The sequence below is a fragment of the Malus sylvestris genome, chromosome 12 (genome assembly GCF_916048215.2).
Source record: "Malus sylvestris chromosome 12, drMalSylv7.2, whole genome shotgun sequence".
Taxonomy (NCBI): domain Eukaryota; kingdom Viridiplantae; phylum Streptophyta; class Magnoliopsida; order Rosales; family Rosaceae; genus Malus; species Malus sylvestris.
The window spans coordinates 3,589,289-3,609,926 of record NC_062271.1 but is presented as its reverse complement, the minus strand read 5'-3'; the positions used below and the strand labels follow the sequence as shown (position 1 = coordinate 3,609,926).

Sequence of the window (20,638 nt, the reverse complement as noted above, 5' to 3'; positions counted from 1 at the left end):
GACTGTCACTGGAATAAACTCACAGAACAGTCATTTTAGCATGTAGGGGACCCTTCAGGAGCTCACATGAACACTTTATAGTCAAATCCCCTATTATCCCAACAACTCTCACTCACTTCCCCAACTAAACTAAACTCAACCTCTCTCTCTATCGCTCTCTCTAAAACACACACGATGCCTACAACAACCAGAAGAAAGCTCCGGTTGAGCAAAGTCACGGTCGACATGGGATGCAGCTGCAGAAAACCTATTAAGCTCTTCCAAATATTCCACCCTAAACCTAAACCCTCCTCCAAAACCCTAAAACAAAACAACTACAACCACTTCCCTCCTTCTTCTTCTTCTTCTTCAACCCCACGCAACAACAACAACAACAACAAAGTCTACAAAGACGACTGTGCTCCATTTTTAGTCACAAATTCCGACGCAAAAGCCACGAGACCCGTCAGGGGCTTCGGTAGAATCGGCAGCGAGAGCGTGGCTGTGGAGAAAGACTCCGGCGACCCTTACTTGGACTTTCGACACTCGATGCTACAGATGATACTGGAGAACGAGATATACTCGAAAGACGATCTCCGGGAGCTTCTCAACTGTTTCCTGCAGCTCAACTCGCCCTGCAACCACGGCATTATTATCAGGGCATTCACTGAGATCTGGAATGCTGTTTTCTCTGTCAGGTCTGGAGGTTCGACGTTGCTGCACTTTGCGAACAACAAGTCACGTGACTACTAGCTGAAGCTGTATCTGCTGCACGTGCAAAGGGGGATTGAGAGATTGAGTTTCCAGTTACATGTCGTGTTAAGATAAAAGACAAGGGGATTCAATCAAGTTATTTAAGGTCCTTTGTAAGGTTGTGGGGGTGCATGTAATGTAAAGAAATATTTTCGATTAATCAAATCTCATATGAATTATGGATACGATTTTATATTTGTTTAAAGCTAGCCGACATTCACCTCTCCCAGACCCTGCGTAAAGCGGGAGCCTTGTGCACTGGGTACGACCTTTATTGTATTTTACCACTTTCCTAGAGTACAAAATAAAGTAAATTGTGGGATGATATAATGTTGGATCATGACTTTTGTTACATAGTAACATGGTAAAAGAATATATATAAAATATTTGTGTGTATGTTGTTATACATTTTTACCTTTCACTTCTAAAACATTACTGTATAAAATTTACAGTTAGAATGTCTTCGTGAATTTTTTTAGCGCAACAATTCTGATTTTATATCTTATGTGGTAATCTTTGAAGTGAAATTTGCTGGCTGATGTTGTTGAAGCATGATATATATATATATATGCTTGTAATAAGTTTTAATTAGAGTGGACTTAGCATTCTTTGAGAAGAGCTAATCTTCTATAAAATAAGGGACAATATACTTCATACTTATATATTATGCGTGCATTGTACAAATATTATGATTAAAATGGCTCATTTCTCTTGTCCTTAAGCGATTATTTTTATAAAATAATTTCGGATATAAATTATGTCTTGGAATGAAAGACAATTCAGAATCTGCATTGACTACGAACAAGGAAGTTATAAGTAATGCACCTATGTATCTCAAGAAAAAGGTAGGCAAAGTCCGAAGGCTGTTATTTCAATAAATCGATAATTTTGATAACAAGTATCATACTTATAGCGAACTGTCACTAAATAAACCCAAGTTATTAGAGTTTAAACAAGTGTTATCCAATCCTAATAATAAATCAAACGATCGAGTTGATGTATTATCTCTAGGAGTGTAAGTTGGGTTGGTCAAATAGGGCAAGTTTCAAGAAGTTAGGGCATTGTTGGGGGAGAAAGATAGGCATTGGGATTTGGATTATAATTATTACAGAGAGTTGGAAGTGGTGAAAGCCAGTTGTTTTATGCAATTTTATTTGTGAGAAGCAGGCCAGTCTAGGGATTTTTTATGCTCAGAGCGACGTAATAAAATATGCTATCATTTTATATAAGAAAATTATTTATTTTCACACATAAGATATCGATAAAATTATATTTAGAAAAACACTTCAAACTTAATAATTTAGAAACACGGAAAAACTAATTTATTTTGTATCGTGAGAAGGAAACAAAAAAACATCGAGTTTACAAATAGATAGATATGAGTTTTGTTTTCCATCTGACTTTTAAAGTGTTTTTGTATAAACCGTGAGTGTTTTTTTTCTTATTTACTAACCTTGTCAATATGAGACTAAAAAAATAATGATGTTTTTGAGTCTTTAATTGATATGTATAAGTAATAAATGGGTGCTAAATTAAGCATTTTAATGACACGTCATCTGATTTGCAAATTTGGTCAACACATTACTTTTTGTTGAAGATTAGACTTGAATTGGGACAAATGTTTAAAAATAACAACCCACATAGCTACTAGCTACTAATTAAAAATAAATTAACAACCAAACAAAATTCGTAAAAATTGAAAAGAATAAACATGTACTTAGCATTTTGAACTTAGGACCTCTCGTTAATTGTAAACAATAGAAACCATTGATTCCAATTAAACTTCTTGATCATTTAGCCAAATTTTATATATTTATACTCTTATGAAAAGAAATTTGTAAAAATTGAAAAGCAAATACACACACATGGTGTTTTGAATCCAAGACCTCCTCATTCATTTCAAACAACAAAACCACTAGTTTTAGTTAAATTTCTTTGTCATTGACCCAAATTTTATAAATTTATACTCTTATGAAAACATAAATAAATATACCATCCTAATAATTTTAATACTCCCAATTATTTTGAGCCCCAAATGATAACCCTGCCTGCACTGGACTTGGACCGGCCGTGGTGAGAAGAGAGAATAGAAATGTCTATGACCGACATATCTTTTATACATTTTCCAACACTCCAATATATTTTTGGCTCCTTCTAGGTTTATTAATCACACACTTGCAACTTGGCTTTCGATCTCTCCGGCTCGTCTTCTCTGCCGTATGTTTCTCCTCTAACATCAACAACTGATTATCTATTTGCATAAACGAACATGGCTCTCCCTCCACCTCAAAAAAAAAAAAAAAAAATGTATAGCTTTCAAGCAATGTGACTTCATGTCAAAGTTTGAGAGAAGATTTTGCGACCGATTACTAATCAACACCGAGTTTAAGGTGTGCAGTTTCTTAAAAAATATCTCATTGCAAGTAGTAGAACCACATGTTTTATCTAAAAGTGTGCAGCTTCTTTAAAAAAATATCTCATTGCAAGTAGTGGAACCATCATTATAAAAAGAATTAATTTAACTGCATAAGATTTTTATGCGAGACATATGCTTCAACACTTCAAATTAATCATCAAATACTTATGATAAGTACCCATAGCATAGTAAAATATAAAAATTCATTTATAAACTTTAAAACTTTTTAAACACTAAATAGTTCCTTACATGCATGCAAAACTTATTTATGAAGAATACACAAAAAAAATACACAAATTAAAAAAAAAAATCTCTTTACATGTAAAGAGTCAAAATATATATATATATATATATATATATATATATATATATATTCATAAGCAACTTGATAGAAAACTCACTAATGTAAAGGTTATAAAAAGGAGGGGATGTCCAATATTCGAAGTGTATCAATGTGCAAGGTGTTGTGATAGGAGGAGGATTATCTACCCTCATATTCTCATTCTCTTCCATTCCTTCATCTCACACATTGCTTTTTGTCTTATTTTATCTATATAAAAAAATCAATATAAGATGTTGATGTGGCTTAACCATAACCGTTCAAATAGGAGAGCATGGAAGGGTAAAGAGATGAGGAGGGTAGAGAATCATTCTCCGTTGTGATAAGACTTCCCGATTAACAATGAAAAAAAAAGCGTTGCACACTAAACTTTCTTAATGTCAAGCCATCAAATTAAAAAAATTGAACGAGAATAACAGATGAAATTAAACAAAATGTATGAGAGGTAAAAAATGTATGTGTTTATTATTTTCTAAACGAAAAAAATAGGTATTATCAACTAAATTAGCAATTTTAAATATCACCATAAACTTGTCACTTATGGTGTGATTTTTTTTTTCATTTATAATTGAAAATTTTTAAATTTAAATTTTATGAATAATGAGTCCGATACTAATTTATTTTTCACACTTCTAAATATATCACTTTATCAAATGTCACCATGTGCTTGAAATGGAAAACTTAGACCAAAGTGATTTGATGTTTTTAAGGCATTAACAACTCCTCAATACAGTGAACTTTATGCAGCCATCAGATGGGCACAAGCCACGATAACGAAGACCCACTTGACTCTATCTGTAACAAGCCTATATACCAAAGGATTTGGATTCTTTCGGATTTAAATTGCGGAGATTTTAGGAATTTTCACATTTTAATCATTTATCATATATCGTGCAGTAAAAAATTATTTAATTTTTTATTATTTAAAATTAAGCATAAATAGTACTTAACGAAAATTTACCGTACTATGTATAATGAACGGTTAAAATATAAGAATCCTTAAAATCTTTTTAAAAAATTTTTTTTAGGATTCTCACAAAAAAGAATCGGAAGAAAATCTTACTTTGGTTTAGCTTTGCAGTAACAGACAATTACAGTTGCATTCGTTCCTCTCTCTCTCTCTCTCTAGCCATTCTCCATTTTAACAAGTTAATTAGTTTTTTTTGTTTTTTTTGACATTTCTGGCCCAAAGAAAGATTTAGATGATGAAAGATGTTTCCCACTATCTTATAAAAGATCTAAACAAAGATATTGACTTGATGTGAATGTGTAGTTGTTGAAACAGAGATTTGATTTAATGGTGTTACAATTAATTTACTTGGCAGGAGGAGAAGGGAGGCATTCATTATCTTTTGCTTGTAAAATTTCAATATTTCTTGTTCATAAACTGAGGATATATTTAAGGGGGAGAGAGACGTTGGACAGAGTCATGATGCATATGCATGGACCTGCTTCAAATTTTAAAAGAAGGAGAAGGCACTTAAGTATTTCCACGAGCAAGAAGATTCCCTCAATCACTTAGATTTTGACTAAACCCTTCTTATAGTAGACCACATTCAATTCTTACATTGATGATGATGATACATCTACATTAATGAAATTTGAAAGTTGATGTGTGAGAGAGATGATGGTTAATTGTTTTTATTATTTATTTTTATAAGAAAAGATATTTAGTATAAGTAACATATCACATTAGTCTAATTAGGTGAAAAGAAGAGTTTAGAGTCGGGACACAAAATACTAAAGAGGAGTAGACTTCGCATGAAAATGAGCATAAAAGTTGTGATTGTCACATCCCGGTCCGAACCTCCATCACATCCCGGGCTCAACTCCACTGTAGCACAATATTATCCACTTTGGGCCCCGACTACGCCTTCACGGTTTTGTTTCTAGGAACTCACACGAGAACTTCTCAGTGAATCACCCATCATAGGATTGCTCTCGCGCGAATTCGCTTAACTTCGGAGTTCCGATGGAACTCGAAGCCAGTGAGCTCCCAAAAGGCCTCGTGTTAGGTAGAGATGAGAATATACATATAAGGCTTACAGGATCCACTTTCCTGGGCGATGTGGGGTGCTACAATCCACCCCCTTCGGGGTCCGACGTCCTCGTCGGCACACTTCCGTCCAGGGATTGACTCTGATACCAAATTATCACATCTCGGCCTGGGCCCCATCACATCCCGGGCTCGACTCCATTGTAGCACGATATTGTCCGCTTTGGGCCCCGACCACGCCCTCACGGTTTTGTTTCTAAGAACTCACACGAGAACTTCCCAGTGGGTCACCCATCCTAGGATTGCTCTCGCGCGAACTCGCATAACTTCGGAGTTTCGATGGAAATCGAAGCCAGTGAGCTCCTAAAAGGTCTCGTGTTAGGTAGAGATGAGAATGTACATATAAGGCTTACAGGATCCACTCCCCTGAACGACATGAGATGCTACAGTGATGGAAACTAATGTAAGAGAAGAGAAATTGCCACAAGATAATATTATTCACTCGGAAAGAAAACACTACATGACAAGCAAGAAATAAAGAGGAGGGTGATGAGAAAATGTATGCAAAATACTTAAAAGAAATGAGTAAAATGAGTTCTAATTATTAAACTCTTTAGATTAAATTAGTAATGCAGCTCTTACTAAGGGTCTAGTAAGATTTGGTCTTGTAACATCTAGACCCTCTTACTGACGTATGAACATTTGGTCTTGTAATACCTAATTTGGAATTCCACCTCATCGGAGAAAGCATTAAGCTTAATTTTCATAAACAATACACGTTTAATAAAATAAAAAATAAAAAAGTTGACTGACTCATTAGTAAACATGAGATCCTTTCATGTAATTACCAGATCTATATTTTTTATCTTTCCCGTCACTTGACTTGATTAAAAAAAAAAAAAAAAAGAGAGAGAGAGATATATATACCACCTATTACGCACAATAATTTCCTAATTAAAAATAATAATTGAAACAAATCAAGCCAAAGAAATGAACACTGTTTTATGAGCATATTACATAATCAAGCATGAGCTGATTCACCGACCGGAAAGAGAGCATAGCCGACTTTAATTTTTAGTATCCTCTAACAGACATACAATATGCCTTCAACTTTTTGTGGAACCAAAGAACCCGGGTTTGTAACTGGATATGACAATTATACGAGTCCATTTGGGTCGGTGGCAAGGTCAATATGGGTGCGTTTGGTACGTGGGACGGGACGGGACGGAACGGGACGAGGCGTTCTGTCCCGCGTTTGGTGCGCCAAAAATGGGTGGAACGGGCTGTTCCACGGGACAGATTTTGGGTGTTTTTGCGTCCTACCTCCCCCCCTGGAACGGGTTTGTTCCACGTCTGTGGAACACAATGTTTTACCATTTTAAGACAAATATACTCCATGTCTTTTTCAAAAATTACACCTTCGTTCCGTCCCGTCCCGTCCCGTTCTGTTCCGTCCCGTCTGCGTACCAAACGCACCCTATAGGATTATTGGTTGTCTTTGATTCCAATAATTTAAAAAACTTCAAGTATGTTCGTTTGTATATTGTGTTTGACTTTTATAAACAGCTGAAGTAAATTAAATTACAACAGCATCCTCCTACTTCTTCTATTTTATTCTATCATATTTGTCTTTCTAAGTATTGGTAGTCTTCAACATTTCTCTACAGAATCGTGTGTCTAACCTCGACAAGTCTCTACAAATAATAGTAGTTGTCGACATGTTGGCATAAACTTTTCACCATATATTGCTAGGAATTAGCAGGTGCCTGCTAAGTGCTTGACGAAATTACCCAAAAAATGTTTTTTTATTGATATTCTGATCCCATTATTTAAAAATTCTGGCTACGTCACTGATTTGGGCACCTTTATAAGCCAATAGATTTAAAGAAAAACTACTGAAAATGATTTGAAAACTTTAAGTTTTAACGATAAGAACAAAATAAAAGATAAAGTGAATAGTATCAGGATTGACTTTTTAGTATAAAAATATGATTTTTCGTTAAAATAACCAGTAACATGAGTTTTTCATTAAAATTCCCTAGATTTAATCATTTTGATTTAGAGCATCAAAATGTGAGACTGACATGTAAAGAGGTACATAGTGGGAACAATGAGCATGGGAAAAATATAATATAAGGAAAAGACATGACACTTAAAAAGACAGTTAGAACCCTACTGCTCCAATCTTGTCCCTTAAAGACATGCCTTTAAGTTGACCTCTCTTGAAAAGTTTAATCTTTAATCTTTCTTTTTAAGACATTTTAGGGGGTTTAAGTAACTTTAGGAATGCTGAAATTCCAATTATTAGTGACTTTTTGTAACCTAACCCTACAAGGTTATCCTTTGGTACAGCATCCAGGACACAGTCGTACAAGTGTGGGCATAGAAGTTTGCCTTACTTTAGTAGAAGTTGGAAGATAATCAACTGCTAATCTATGTATACGTTTATGATTTATCCAATCGGTTTAGGATGTTATTATCTACACTTTTAAATTCCGATCTTAGTTCAATAGAAGATGTGCCTTTATCTAGACTTGAATTTAGTCGAATTAATCAAAGCATTGTACTTTTGCATCTACGTTCAAGTTCGGTTTTCACTTCTCAAAGTTTAGACTTTAAAATAAGATAATCTTCAAAATAAAAGATCGTTAAAATGAAAATTTTACATTTCTTTTTGGCCGAAAATGTCCACTACCGAACAAATTTTAAAGGGAATACAAAACTCTCATCTTGACACTTTTAATTATAGTTCCATCCCATGCACGTTTCTCTAACCGTATAGAACTGGAAACATATTAAATTTGGTGCCACCGAAGCTTGGGCCCGATCAAACATAGAATGATATTGCAAAATATCTTAATTCACAGTAATGTGGTTTTCTTCTTTTCTAAGGTAGCATTTTATTTCACTGTCATTATCTTGACTTTAATTAGTGATTAATAAGTCTAGGGAACCTCGAAAGCTTAGTAGTTAGCTAGAAAAGTTGGAGTAGAACGCAAACGGAATAAGCGAATAAAGTCATAAGGTTATCGAAATACTGTCTGCAAAACTATATACACAAGTGAAGTGGCTGATTTGTAATCTAGGATATTAGGGTTTCAATTTCTGTTGCAGCAACCTCAAGAGGCCGTAGCTAGTGTTCTAGCCCAACATATGTACATTGTTCAGGTTCAAAATATAAAAATGCACAAATTAACTCATTAATCAAATGGTAATCTCATACCAATGTCTATTGAAATTATGCATCTAATTCAACTTAATATTGGCACATTACAGCAACTATGCTAAGTCCACACACACACACAAAAGAACAATACAACATATTTTCCTTTTTCTCTCCTCTCTTCCCAAGTTATAACAACTCCTTTTAAAACTGGGACGAAAAAATTGTCACTAACATTACGGTTTAAGGGTACGTATTTCTCTAATTTACAAGTGAAATATTTTAGGTTTGATTCATGTATGGTAAGTTAAATACCTAATTATGACCGACTTGTTATGTAACTTATCCTACATTCCTTCTCTCGATATCGTTGTATAAAAAAATGACGAAAAGACTTGAATCTGTTTAGCCTTCTTTATATATTGTTCACTCCTATCCATATTTTTACCAAGTGAGGGTAACTTATTATGTCCTCCCTCCTATCTTTGTTCATGATTATTGTTTCCCCCTTTACCAAACACTGAACAATTAGGGTTTGAATGTTATTCTGCACGAACGTAATGAAAAGTCATGATGCAGGTGAGTAATGGTGGCTGAGTAATGGTGGTAGCAATAGTATTGAATCCTTGATTGGACCTTTGGTTGGTGTCAGGGGGTGTTTACGTGACAAAATCTTTATAAGGTTTTTAAAATACCAAAGGTAAAAGCCCAATTGAATGCAAATGGTCGTGCCGATTGGATTGATATGGGCCGTGGTTGGTAGTTGGTGTTAATAAAGCCTGCCCTCAATTACATCATGCCCCATTTAAGGTGCCTTAAATTGACTTGAATGACTAGGTCCTTCTAACACGAAAAGCAACCATGACATCTCGACAAATTTTTCAAAATGTCGGAAACATAACTTGATACACTAAGTGTTATAGCATAGGTGGTAGAAAATTTTAATTTCAAGTATCCAACCACTTGTATTATGACGTTTGATGTAATAGCCTGTGTTCTCGATACACTAAAAAATTTCTCCTTTCAAAAATGACCGGTGACTCATTGTTTATTTATTTATTATTATTTATAAACGATATTAATATTTTAAAAAGGAGGCTCGTTCTTCTAGACCGTATCATTTAAGGAAATTGTTATCACATACTCTTCGATTTTAATTTATTAGTAAGTGGTCATTCGACTTTTGTTGTTGTACTTTCTTGTACACTGTTGAACTAAGATCGGTGAGTAACCACAATATTATTAGACCATAAGGTCTAAGAAAAAAGACTCTGTAATGAGAAGGTGTTAACAATGGATGTAGAAATTTGACGAGAAATGACATATACATTGGGGCAATCCAACACTTTTAAATGATGTATAACTTTAGTATAAAGTGAATACATCGCTTTCATTATAATATAATAGAAAATAATAATCACGCATCATTTTTCTCCTTTTACATATCCTTTTTTATTTTATTTGTTCATCATATTGAACAAACCAACATAAACAACGAACAAACAAAAGTAAACAAGATTGTATAGAGTGAAAACAGGGGGTGTAGTTATCTTTTTCCTTATAAACTACGATAAAAATTGTCAAGGTTTCGTCAATGATCCCATGAAAATGCAATGTTGCTTGCTTATCAGTTTGTGAATAAAAGTTAAATAAAAATTGCTCACACATGTGTCAGTTCATTTGGTCGTATATATGCTTTATGGGTTGTTTGTTGTACTATATTATTTTGGATTAAACTAGTTTCAATGATTAAGCTAGACTGACTTTAAATTGACTTAATAAAGCATTTGGTGCAATATCAAACCAAAAAACAGGATAATAAAAATTAATTCTCAGTTTTTTTTGGCTAATTATATTAGCACCCCACAAGTTGTTGAATAAACCTCACATACTTAATACACCCCACATTTACTTTTTCAATTAAAAATTATCTTAATACACCACACTTCTTTTCCCATAATACCCTCACACCCCACATTCTTAATATACAACTTACATTTTCTACATACACCCCTACATTTCTCAAATATTGTAACACTCATTTTTAATTTTGCCGAATGATTTCAAATCATCTGAACGTTAGTTTGCCGAATGATTTCAAATTGAATGATTTGAAAAAAAATGTTTAGATTCATTTGAACGTTTTTCAATAAAAATAATAATAATTTCAAAGCTACTATGTTGTTTCCATTTTCTTGTGCATATTTTGGTCGAACCAAGTCGACCTACAAGAAAGCACCTTGTGAATGTCATTGACTCAATCTGCAATCAGTTCGCATGCCATGGTTTTTGAATTATGAGATTCATAAGTGCTAATTCTTGAATTATTAGATTGAGTGAGATTAAATAATTATCGATGTCGTCGAAATCACTAAAACAAAGAAAAATACGAAGTCTTACCTCATGTAAAGCTTTCGAAACACTGATTTCACGTTCCGGTCAAAAATAATTTTTCTCAATCAACATGTTTGTAGTTTCATTGCTTAGGGTTTTATTCAACAATGGAGGGTGTGAGAGGTTTTGATAGTTGAAATAGATAAATAATACGTTAAAAGTGATTTGGGATGTATTTAGAAATTTTTTATTTTTTTAAACCTAATAAGGTCAAAATTGTAATTGCATAGTAGGGTAAATAATTTATTAATATTAAATTTTAATATGGGGTACATTCAACATTTTGTGAAGTGCTAATATAAAATACCTTTTTTTTTTCTTTTTCTAGAATTCTCTATCTCTTCCTATTATTTTCCTGTCCAGCTCCCTCTCTCTTCCTTTTTTTTTTTCCCGTCCAAATCCCTCTCTCTTTTCCCTCTCAACTAATTAAACTGTATCTCAAACCCACCTCAAGAGGTGGGATTGTGTCGTCCCTCCTTCCTCGCGATTCTCCTCTCTTGCTTGTGCACTCCCTTGCGATCCCAAGCCTGTGGTGGTGGGTCGAGGGGTTCTGGGTGATAATCAAATTCTAAGATTTTAGGGTGTGGTGAGGCTGCTGTCATTGGAGAAGGCTGCTTGAGACGGTTTTGAGGAAGACAAGAGAGGAGTGACATATAGTCCTAGCTAATACAAAGCTTAACAACAGTTAGGGAGGCCCGCACAAAGACTATTATTTTTATAAATACTCCAATTGAATCATGCATTAAAGCAAAAATAACTTGTTAAATAATTTTAAATGGAATCTCAATATATCATGTCAAACTGTTCAATTCAAATAAACACATTAAAAACCATATTATCGTCTTTGTTTTATTATGGGGATTCTCACTTTAGTAACAAATGCAAAAAACAATTCATTATTTAGATCTTGAAGTAGTTTGCATCTAAACCACACTATCATTTAAAAATTTACCAAGTAATAAATTTACTATACTTCCATCCCTAGGGCAAAAAATATAAGAAGCCTTGGAGTGAAATGTGGGACGGGCGTATGGATCTATGAAAGGCATTGAATGCAAGAACCACACACAGCTCAAGTTGAAATAAGACAGACGCCAACTTCTATATTATTTTTTTAGTCCCAATTTTCGTGTAAAATTAAATTTTCTTGGAAAATGAGGGATTTCTCGTAGTTGTTTTGTTTTTCTCTTGGGTGTTGTTTGGGTCATTATCTCACTAATTACCAGACTAAGCAGCATTAATTAGTTTGGGAAAACATGTGTTGATATTGATTTTCTCCAAATTTGACAAGTAAAAGCCTGCAGGGTGTCTGTTTCTTTGTCTGGAACAGTTCAATTGTGTTCCAGTGCATGCTACGAGCATTCTAACCCATTGAGACCTATTTGTTGATGTTGTCATGTGGAACCTAGTTTGTTTTGACCTACACCATTGCCAACCCCTTAATTAGTTTCTTGTTCAAACGATAGAAAACTTCATTAAATTTAAATATAAACATTTACATCGAATATCAAAATATTAAACAATCATTTCGGTTCAAAATTATTCAACCTATGAAGGCATCTTCCCCTGAAACAAAAGAAGCCAGTAAATTTGTTGACCAGTACAAATACGGGAAGCAAAAAGAACTTCTACTAACCTCAATTGATTTTGTAAACACTGTATACAAGGTTCTAAAATGCAATAGATGCTAGTTGGACGAGGAGCAGAGACCTATCACCTAGGGAAGGTGCTTAAAGCCTTCAAGCACTCGTTCGAGTGCTTGAAATCCAATTTATAATCAAACTTCAGCAATGAATAGACTTCAAACATCACTAATCTCAAACTTAATTTGCTAATATTATATAATCAGCAGTCATTACAATTAAAACAAAACAAAATTAAACATTATATCCACCTTAGCATATCGAGATTGAGGTATTAAAATATGAATGGCACGAGGTTTAGAAGCTTCACCGTTAGGGCAAGAATCTTGGCTCAGAGATTGAAGAGACATCCATGCTGATTGCTGAGCCAACAGACTCTCGAAACATGGAGCATTGACTAATTTTTTTACCTATTTAATTGCTATACTGCCTTTAATTTTTTTTCTTTTTCTTTTTCATTTTTGCCTTCATTTGTTTGCTATTTGTTAAGGTAATGTAAACATTATGAGTAGGAGGTAATCTAAAGCTAGAGTCTAATGAGCGACGTTTCCTCGCTCAAGTTTGAGGGAGTGAACACAAAACTCTGTTCACATCATAATTGACGAAATCTAACAGAATGATCAAATTTGATTTGAGATAACTAATTTTAAAGACCACGTTGATTGTTTTTGAAATTTAAAAACTAAAATAAAGATTTAGTCAATTTCAAGAATCGTTTGTTATTTAAAAAAAAAAAACCATTCTTTTTGTTAGTTTCTAGTGAGCCTAGTGGGGTATATATTATTGTTTGTACAAATCCATATTTACATAATATAGCACACCTCCTATATATTTGTTCTTTAGTTATTCTTCCCAATGATGAGAACAAGATGATAACATAAATCAACATGATAATTTTTAGGAACCAATTATTTTGAAATCAGACAATTAAACATATTATGTTATCAAAATAAATCAGCATGGGCAATTTAAACGAAAGTACAACCTAATCGACTGTTCAAATTAACAATCTTTTTCATGGCTGATTAGATATACCACAACATGGGAATTTGTAACTCCCTCATCTGCTTATTTGTGGTATATAAACAGCACAAGATTTAGTAGCTATAGTGTTACTTGATAATTGATGGGAATACTTTTTTATTCGAAGACAATCAAACATATTATGTTATCAAAATATGATCTTTGAGCTATGTACATAGTTAAACGAAAGTATATATCGTTACTTAAGTTTAGATTAACAATTTTTTTCACAATTGATTAGGTGTCGCGACATGGGAAATTGTACCTTCCATATATATAACTCCTTGCCTAACAAGACATCTATGCGGATCACAACCAAATACAAGTATGGAGTACGGAGATGTAGCATCGGATTTAGCTTAAGTTGTTCCTATCCTGCATTGGATTTAACTTGGTGAGAGCTGCTTCTTTGCACCACTCAAAAACTGACATTCATACATGACACCTCCAAAGAACAGATATCCCACCTTCTTGTTTTTTCCTGCAACACCTAGCTATTTGCATAACGGTGAAAAATTCAAATTATTAAATATGCAGGTATATGATGATAAGGTTACCCAAAATAAGAAGACAAAATAAAAATAAAAATAAAAACAAGCATTCAAATATTTTCCATCTGAAATTATATAAAGCTGAATAAGGCAATTGCAGGTGTGTTTGTTTTCTTTTCTTAAACTTAGTACTTGTTTCACTCTCAAAACTATGAATAAAAATGGCAACTCCAAGTCAACAAAATTTTTTGCTTTGCAAAGGTCGGGGGAGGGGGAGGACAGTCTATCGTACGCTACCTTACTGTAGGAGTAACCATGGATATTCATAGTAATTCATTATGTTCATGCCAATCTCGTCACTGACTAATTTTTTTAGCATACTCAGAACGCTATCACGTAATGTTATTTTTTCATTCAAATTATAACATATGTAGTTTCTTTTTATTCATATCACAAAAAATAATAACACTCCATAACTATAGTTGTGGTACACAAAAATTTCCCCTGCTCACTCCAGGATAATATTTTCGACACAAAATTTCACAGTTTTTATCGGGGTTGTGCAGGTGCAAGGAAATGAGTGTTAGGACCACGCCAAATTTCAGAGCTGGAATGGTACCAATCATTGATAACGACGGTCCATTTTCAAAATCAACGGCCCTGATTGCTTCAAAATTTCAGAAATTGGATTGCATAGAGTGGCAGAAATTACTAAATCACAGTGGCTACACTAGTGTCAATGTGATCAGTTGCAGAAGATTATCTCTGCAAATTTCTGTTCATTTTGTTAGACTTAAGAATATTTTAAATCACTGAATTCCTAACTTAGTAATCGCAGCACATCGGAACACATTAAACAATCCAACATTAATATAATCATCACGGGGTGACTCATGGTTGGAAACGAATATCATATGTTGTGTGAATTACACGATGATAAACAGAAAAATATTTAAAGGCTTCTCTGAATCCTTTCAATCCCCCGAATGATGAATTGTCATGACAAAATCACAGCTGAGCCCTTTTTAAAGAAAACAAATCCAACAAAATAATATATTCACTAAAAAATAGGAGAAAAAGCCATAAGTTGTTGCCCACTTGGAGCTTAGCATATGTCGATATGTCATATATAATTAACAGAATGCCGTTGAAGCAAGATGCTTCATTTTCAGTGTACCTTTTTTCCCGCAGCAGTTTTTTATATTTTTATCAACAATTTGATGATGTCTTGAGACTCTTGACGGTCCACATAAAATTTTTAATTTGTCTTACGTAATATAACACATTCAATCTGCCATCAAGTGTGACCAAAAGTTTCCAAAAACAGCATACATGACTTTTTTATAAAAAGATTCACATTATTCATCATGTAAAATTTACTCGGGCTAAGTAGGTGAGAAGTAGATAGATTTTTCGAGAAGTGTAACGTGATCAGCTACATCTCAAATCTACGCCAAGTATAACCAATAAACGTGGTATCTGTAACGTTACGAATATTGAAATGGAAATTAACCTATGTTCACTAATCTTACTCTAATTGATATGCGTTGGGAAATGGGAAACTGTAAAACTCACACACGCTTGGAATCTCCACACGAATTTGGTAGAGAGAGAGAGAGAGAGAGAGAGAGAGAGAGAGAGAGAGAGAGAGAGAGAGATCAAAAGTTGAAGTTTTCACTATCATTTCTACTACTACTAGTATACATGTTTTGATTTTCCATCGAATTAGAAAACAAATAATTAATTAACTGGCTAAGATGAAACACCGTCGTTGTCGCCGCCGCCTTCGTTATTTTCTTCTTATTTAATCTGGTCTTCTTCACCTTCTAACAATGAAGATAAACATGGAGTAGTAGCAGTACTTTCAGACTCTTCTTCTACGGAGGAAACACAAGGAGTAGTCGCAGAAGAAGACGATGACGACAACGACGAAGAAGAAGTAGTAATACTATTGTAAAAATTAGAGAAAGGAGAAGAAGGAGAGTTAATAATACAAGAACAAGATTTACTACTGGTAGTAGTAAATGCAAGACCTACCAAGAGATCGACAAAAGCTCCAACAATATAGCCATGGTTGCTTTTACCATTTACCCTCAAATACCAACACAAAAGCTCCTCAAGATTCTCCCAATCCTTCAAGCCATGAGCTTCCACCATTTCCTCCATAGATTTTCTGAAATCCACAATCGGGTCTGGTGAGTCAATTGACAAAGCCACACTCTCCTTGAATGGAATAACATTATTAACCCCATCACCACCATCATCAGCTGTTGCTGCCGCCGCCGCCGCCGCCTCCTTGGTCTCAACTAACACAGAGCTTGTCTGACCAGTTGGCTCAAAGAAGAGCCTCTCTGACCTCAACCCTTTAATCACACTCTCTATTGCGTCTTCTCCTCCACCGCCTCGTGAGTCTTCAGAGGCGGTGGAGAAGATGGGACACTTGTCAGATGATGAGTTGGTGAAGAACGAGTTCGGTGTGCTATCCACCAACACCAAATCTGTTGTAGGGTTTGTGGTGTCAAAGTAGGCTGAGTTTATGGTCTTGAAGATATCATTGCCTGTTCTGAAAGAAAGGGTTCTGGTTTGAGCACAAGAAGGCCAAGGCCATGGGGAGGAAGAAGAAGATGAAGATCTTGATAGTTCTGATGTGTTCTTGGAGAGAAAAGGGAGCTTCATTTTCTTCCCCATCTGAAATATATTTTTCTGGTTTTCTTGGAGGGATTGGGAGAAGAAATGAGGTTTTTCAAAACTTTGAAATATGAATTTTTGGAGCTGTGAAATGTGGCATTGATGGGTAGTCAGAGGGGAGGGTTGTAGGGGAAGGAAGATTATTTAAGGTTGTGGTATAAGGGAAGGTAACTGGTGGGGTCTTTTTACTCGTTTACGTTGAGAGATTTTTTAGACTGTTCGAAACACGATCACATTGTCATATGTTATATATAAGTAGAGAAATATTTGAAAAAAAAAAAAAACCTTTCCTTATCATATAACATATCATCTCATGTTCCGAGCACAATAACAAATTTCTAGTTTATGTTATATTTGTCTATATATAAACAACTTTTTAATTAAATGGTTATTCGTTTTTCTGGGTAATAATTTAATGTGTTTCAGTTGAGCTCATTGAATAGTATGGTACTGGTTATGTAGAGAGCTTTTATTTCCTAACAGTCGTTTATTAATTGACTTAAAAGAAAAAGAAACAGTCTCTTTTTAGGACATTATTTAGCTATTCACATGTTCAGAGTTATTATTGTTGGATACGTGTGCAGATGTAACACATAAAAATTACAAAATTAAAAATTTATACACACGCGTCAAAATATTATTTGTGTGAAAGGAGCTGAAGTGTTTTCCCTCCTTTTGAGGTACGTTTGATGTAGCTACGTTCCACAACCTAGCATGTTGCATATCCTTACACAAATTTGAATGTGTAACTATTTCAAGAAATTTACAAAATTTGTACCATCTTAGTGGAGCAGATATTTATCAACAACAAACATCTGCCACTCTTAGTTTTAAGAGAAAATTTTGTATTATTCACAAAATTCTACTCAGAATAGCAGTTTACGTCATATTCTGAAGATTGAGACAAATCCTTTTAACTAATTAAGGGATCACAACTCTATATATGTTTGTTTTTTTTTTTTTTTTTTTTTTGGGAAAACTCAACGGTATGAGGAAAATTTTATTGAAGAAAAAAAGTAGTTAAACTTAGTCCAAGAGACATAAACTTTACCCCTCATAAAACAAAAAGAAAGAAAATGAAAAATATAAGAAAAGAAGGAATGACATAAACTGGACTCGTCTTCATAAAATAAATAAAAATACAAGAAAATAGGGAGGACTAAAGCCTAAGCCCCTCTAAAGAAAAACCTAGAAGGTCTACTGATTTAGACTTGCAAAACAAGTTGCAAATCACCAAAAGCAATGGGTTAGGAAAAAAAGGAAAAACACACATCATGAAGGGGGACAAACTTGTAAACCGAGATGTACATTAATACGATAATCGGAAACCAGGCAAGCCAAGAAAATCCAAATGAAAAGAAGCACATACCGCCAATGGAGGGGAGTCATGCCAAACCAAGGTTGAAGAAGACAAGCTCATATTAGCAAATTTGTCAACAACGACATTTCCTTCTCAATAAATGTGATCCAAGCAAGTAAACCAATGAATGCGAAGAGGCCAAGGAGGAGCAAATTCTTTGAATGAAGACAACATGAGCACTCGTAAAATCACTTTTCAACCAAAAACAGTGCCAATCTCATGGATAAGACAATTTTACGCTAATAATTTTTCCAAAAAATAATTGTGATGACGCAATACCTTGACAACAACCACTAAGAAAATGACCACTTTGAAAACTCCTCCATAAGCAGCAGGATCAAGATTTCCTTTAGTCAAACTATCAGTGTTAAGCTTAATCCAAGAAAACTATGGAGGAGGCCAAAGCACACAATGAATAATTAGGGCCTTTTGAGGGATAGGTTGAATACCCAAAGATGAGATAATACGAAGATCCAAACCGTTGGAGCATCCAGGGATAACCTTGCTAGCATAAACAATCCTAGAAGCAATAGACATGTAACGATGATGAAAAGAGATTGGCCAATCTTCAAAGGTAGACTTATTGCATGCCTTCTGAATAGTATAACATGTAACTAGACCCGCAAAATCCAAAGATTATGTAACTAACGAGAAAAAGGGTTACTCCCAAAAGCGTCCCAAAACATTGGTAAGGAATCATAAGGGCAAATAAGTACCAAATTGACAGGCCAACCACATCCAAATTTGCTCATATGCCGAACATTAGAAGAAAAAATGAGCAGCAGATTCTTCAGAGGCACAACATAAACGACAAATGGTGCTAAAGAAAAACCTCGTTGTTGAAGTGCGACCTCAGAGTGAGAATTTTATCATGAAAAAGTCGCCAAGTCAAAATAACCGTCGGGGTATGAAATGTCCACCAAATGACCTTCAAGATATGGTTGGGATTTGGATCCCATCCGGATCCAAATTGTGGGGATCCTAGGGATCCTCACATTTTAGTCAAAATAACCGTCGGGGTATGAAATGTCCGCCAAATGACCTTCAAGATATGGTTGGGATTTGGATCCCATCCGGATCCAAATTGTGGGGATCCTAGGGATCCTCACATTTTAGTCATTCAACCTCGTTGTTGAAGTGCGACCTCAGAGTGAGAATTTTATCATGAAAAAGTCGCCAAGTCAAAATAACTGTCGGGGTATGACATGTCCGCCAAATGACCTTCAAGATATGGTTGGGATTTGGATCCCATCCGGATCCAAATTGTGGGGATCCTAAGGATCCTCACATTTTAGTCATTCATTGTGCATTATGCAGTCAGAAATCATTTAACCTTTTTTATTTAAAATTAAACACAAATAGTACCTAACAAAAATTGGCCGCACAATGTATGATGAACGGCTAGGATGTGGGGATTCCTAAGATCCCCACAAAGTAGATTCGAAAAGGATCCTCTTCCATATGGTTGGTCTCTCATTCTTTTAACTAATACATTACACTGTTGAAGATACGTTATGTCTTCTTTTGGTTTAATTATAAATACATATGAAATATATATTTGTGGGGTGTGATATCCACACATCTCATTTTACTTCTCACACACCTTTTTAATTTTCGGCCGTCGGATCGGATGAATTGAAGAAGATCAACGGACAGAAATTATTAAGGAGTGTGTAAGAAGTAAAATATGGTGTGTGGATAACACACCCCTATATTTATATTGTTTGCTACATGTAGATTAACGTATGCACATTGAAATACCTTCTGCTCTTTTGACATTCTCTCTCATGCTTTATGATTGACTTGATAGTTGCCAAAATGTTCTTGCAAAACACGTGAATTCTTCTTCTTCGTTATTTTTGTTAGACAAAATGATATTGAATAAGGGAGGAATCAAATCTAGAACCTCAGATGCAAAAGTATATATTCATAATAACTTCAGCTATAAGTTCCTTGCATATCCTTATGACAAGTCATTTATTGCATGTGTTGCGAAAGTGCTTTCAGCTCAACACACTTGATCTCCTTTTTTTCCTCAAAGAAAACACATTTTGCCACAAAAACTAAGTAGAATCCATATCTATCCATGACATTGTCTCTTTGTTTTGGTTAAGCAAACATAAAAAGGAATTTCAACTCGAAAAGAAAGAAGGGATACATACAATTACTTGAAGGTGGAGGGAAAGAGATGAAATTCAAAAGTTACAAAATTAAAAGATGGGGGCATATGGGGATGAATATCATATGGAAGTATCTACAAAGTAACTCTCTATCACGGACCGTCCCCCAAGAGTTACAGAGAGAAGAGCCTTGAGAGAGAGAGAACGAAGGAGACCCATTTATCAGTTCATCTCTTTCTGGCCACGGCCCTGCTTTTGGATTCTAATCTAAT

The 20,638-nt window shown here is 34.6% G+C and overlaps 2 protein-coding genes across 2 annotated transcripts; one reads left to right on the top strand and one right to left on the bottom strand.

Annotated features, from left to right (window-relative positions):
* Positions 1-91: 91 nt before the first annotated feature.
* On the top strand, positions 92-917 carry LOC126592734 (transcription repressor OFP6-like). The gene has a single exon (XM_050258501.1). It carries the CDS (start codon positions 175-177, stop codon positions 730-732), a length of 558 nt encoding a protein of 185 aa, XP_050114458.1. The 5' UTR covers positions 92-174; the 3' UTR covers positions 733-917.
* Positions 918-15,854: 14,937 nt separating this feature from the next.
* Positions 15,855-17,100, bottom strand: LOC126592729 (transcription repressor OFP13-like). Its single transcript, XM_050258498.1, has one exon. It carries the CDS (start codon positions 16,884-16,886, stop codon positions 15,999-16,001), a length of 888 nt encoding a protein of 295 aa, XP_050114455.1. The 5' UTR covers positions 16,887-17,100; the 3' UTR covers positions 15,855-15,998.
* Between the last annotated feature and the right edge of the window lie 3,538 nt (positions 17,101-20,638).

Excerpts from the sequence above, each read along its gene's own strand:
- LOC126592734 (XM_050258501.1), top strand. The coding sequence starts at position 175 with ATGCCTACAACAACCAGAAGAAAGCTCCGGTTGAGCAAAGTCACGGTC.
- LOC126592729 (XM_050258498.1), bottom strand. The coding sequence starts at position 16,886 with ATGGGGAAGAAAATGAAGCTCCCTTTTCTCTCCAAGAACACATCAGAA.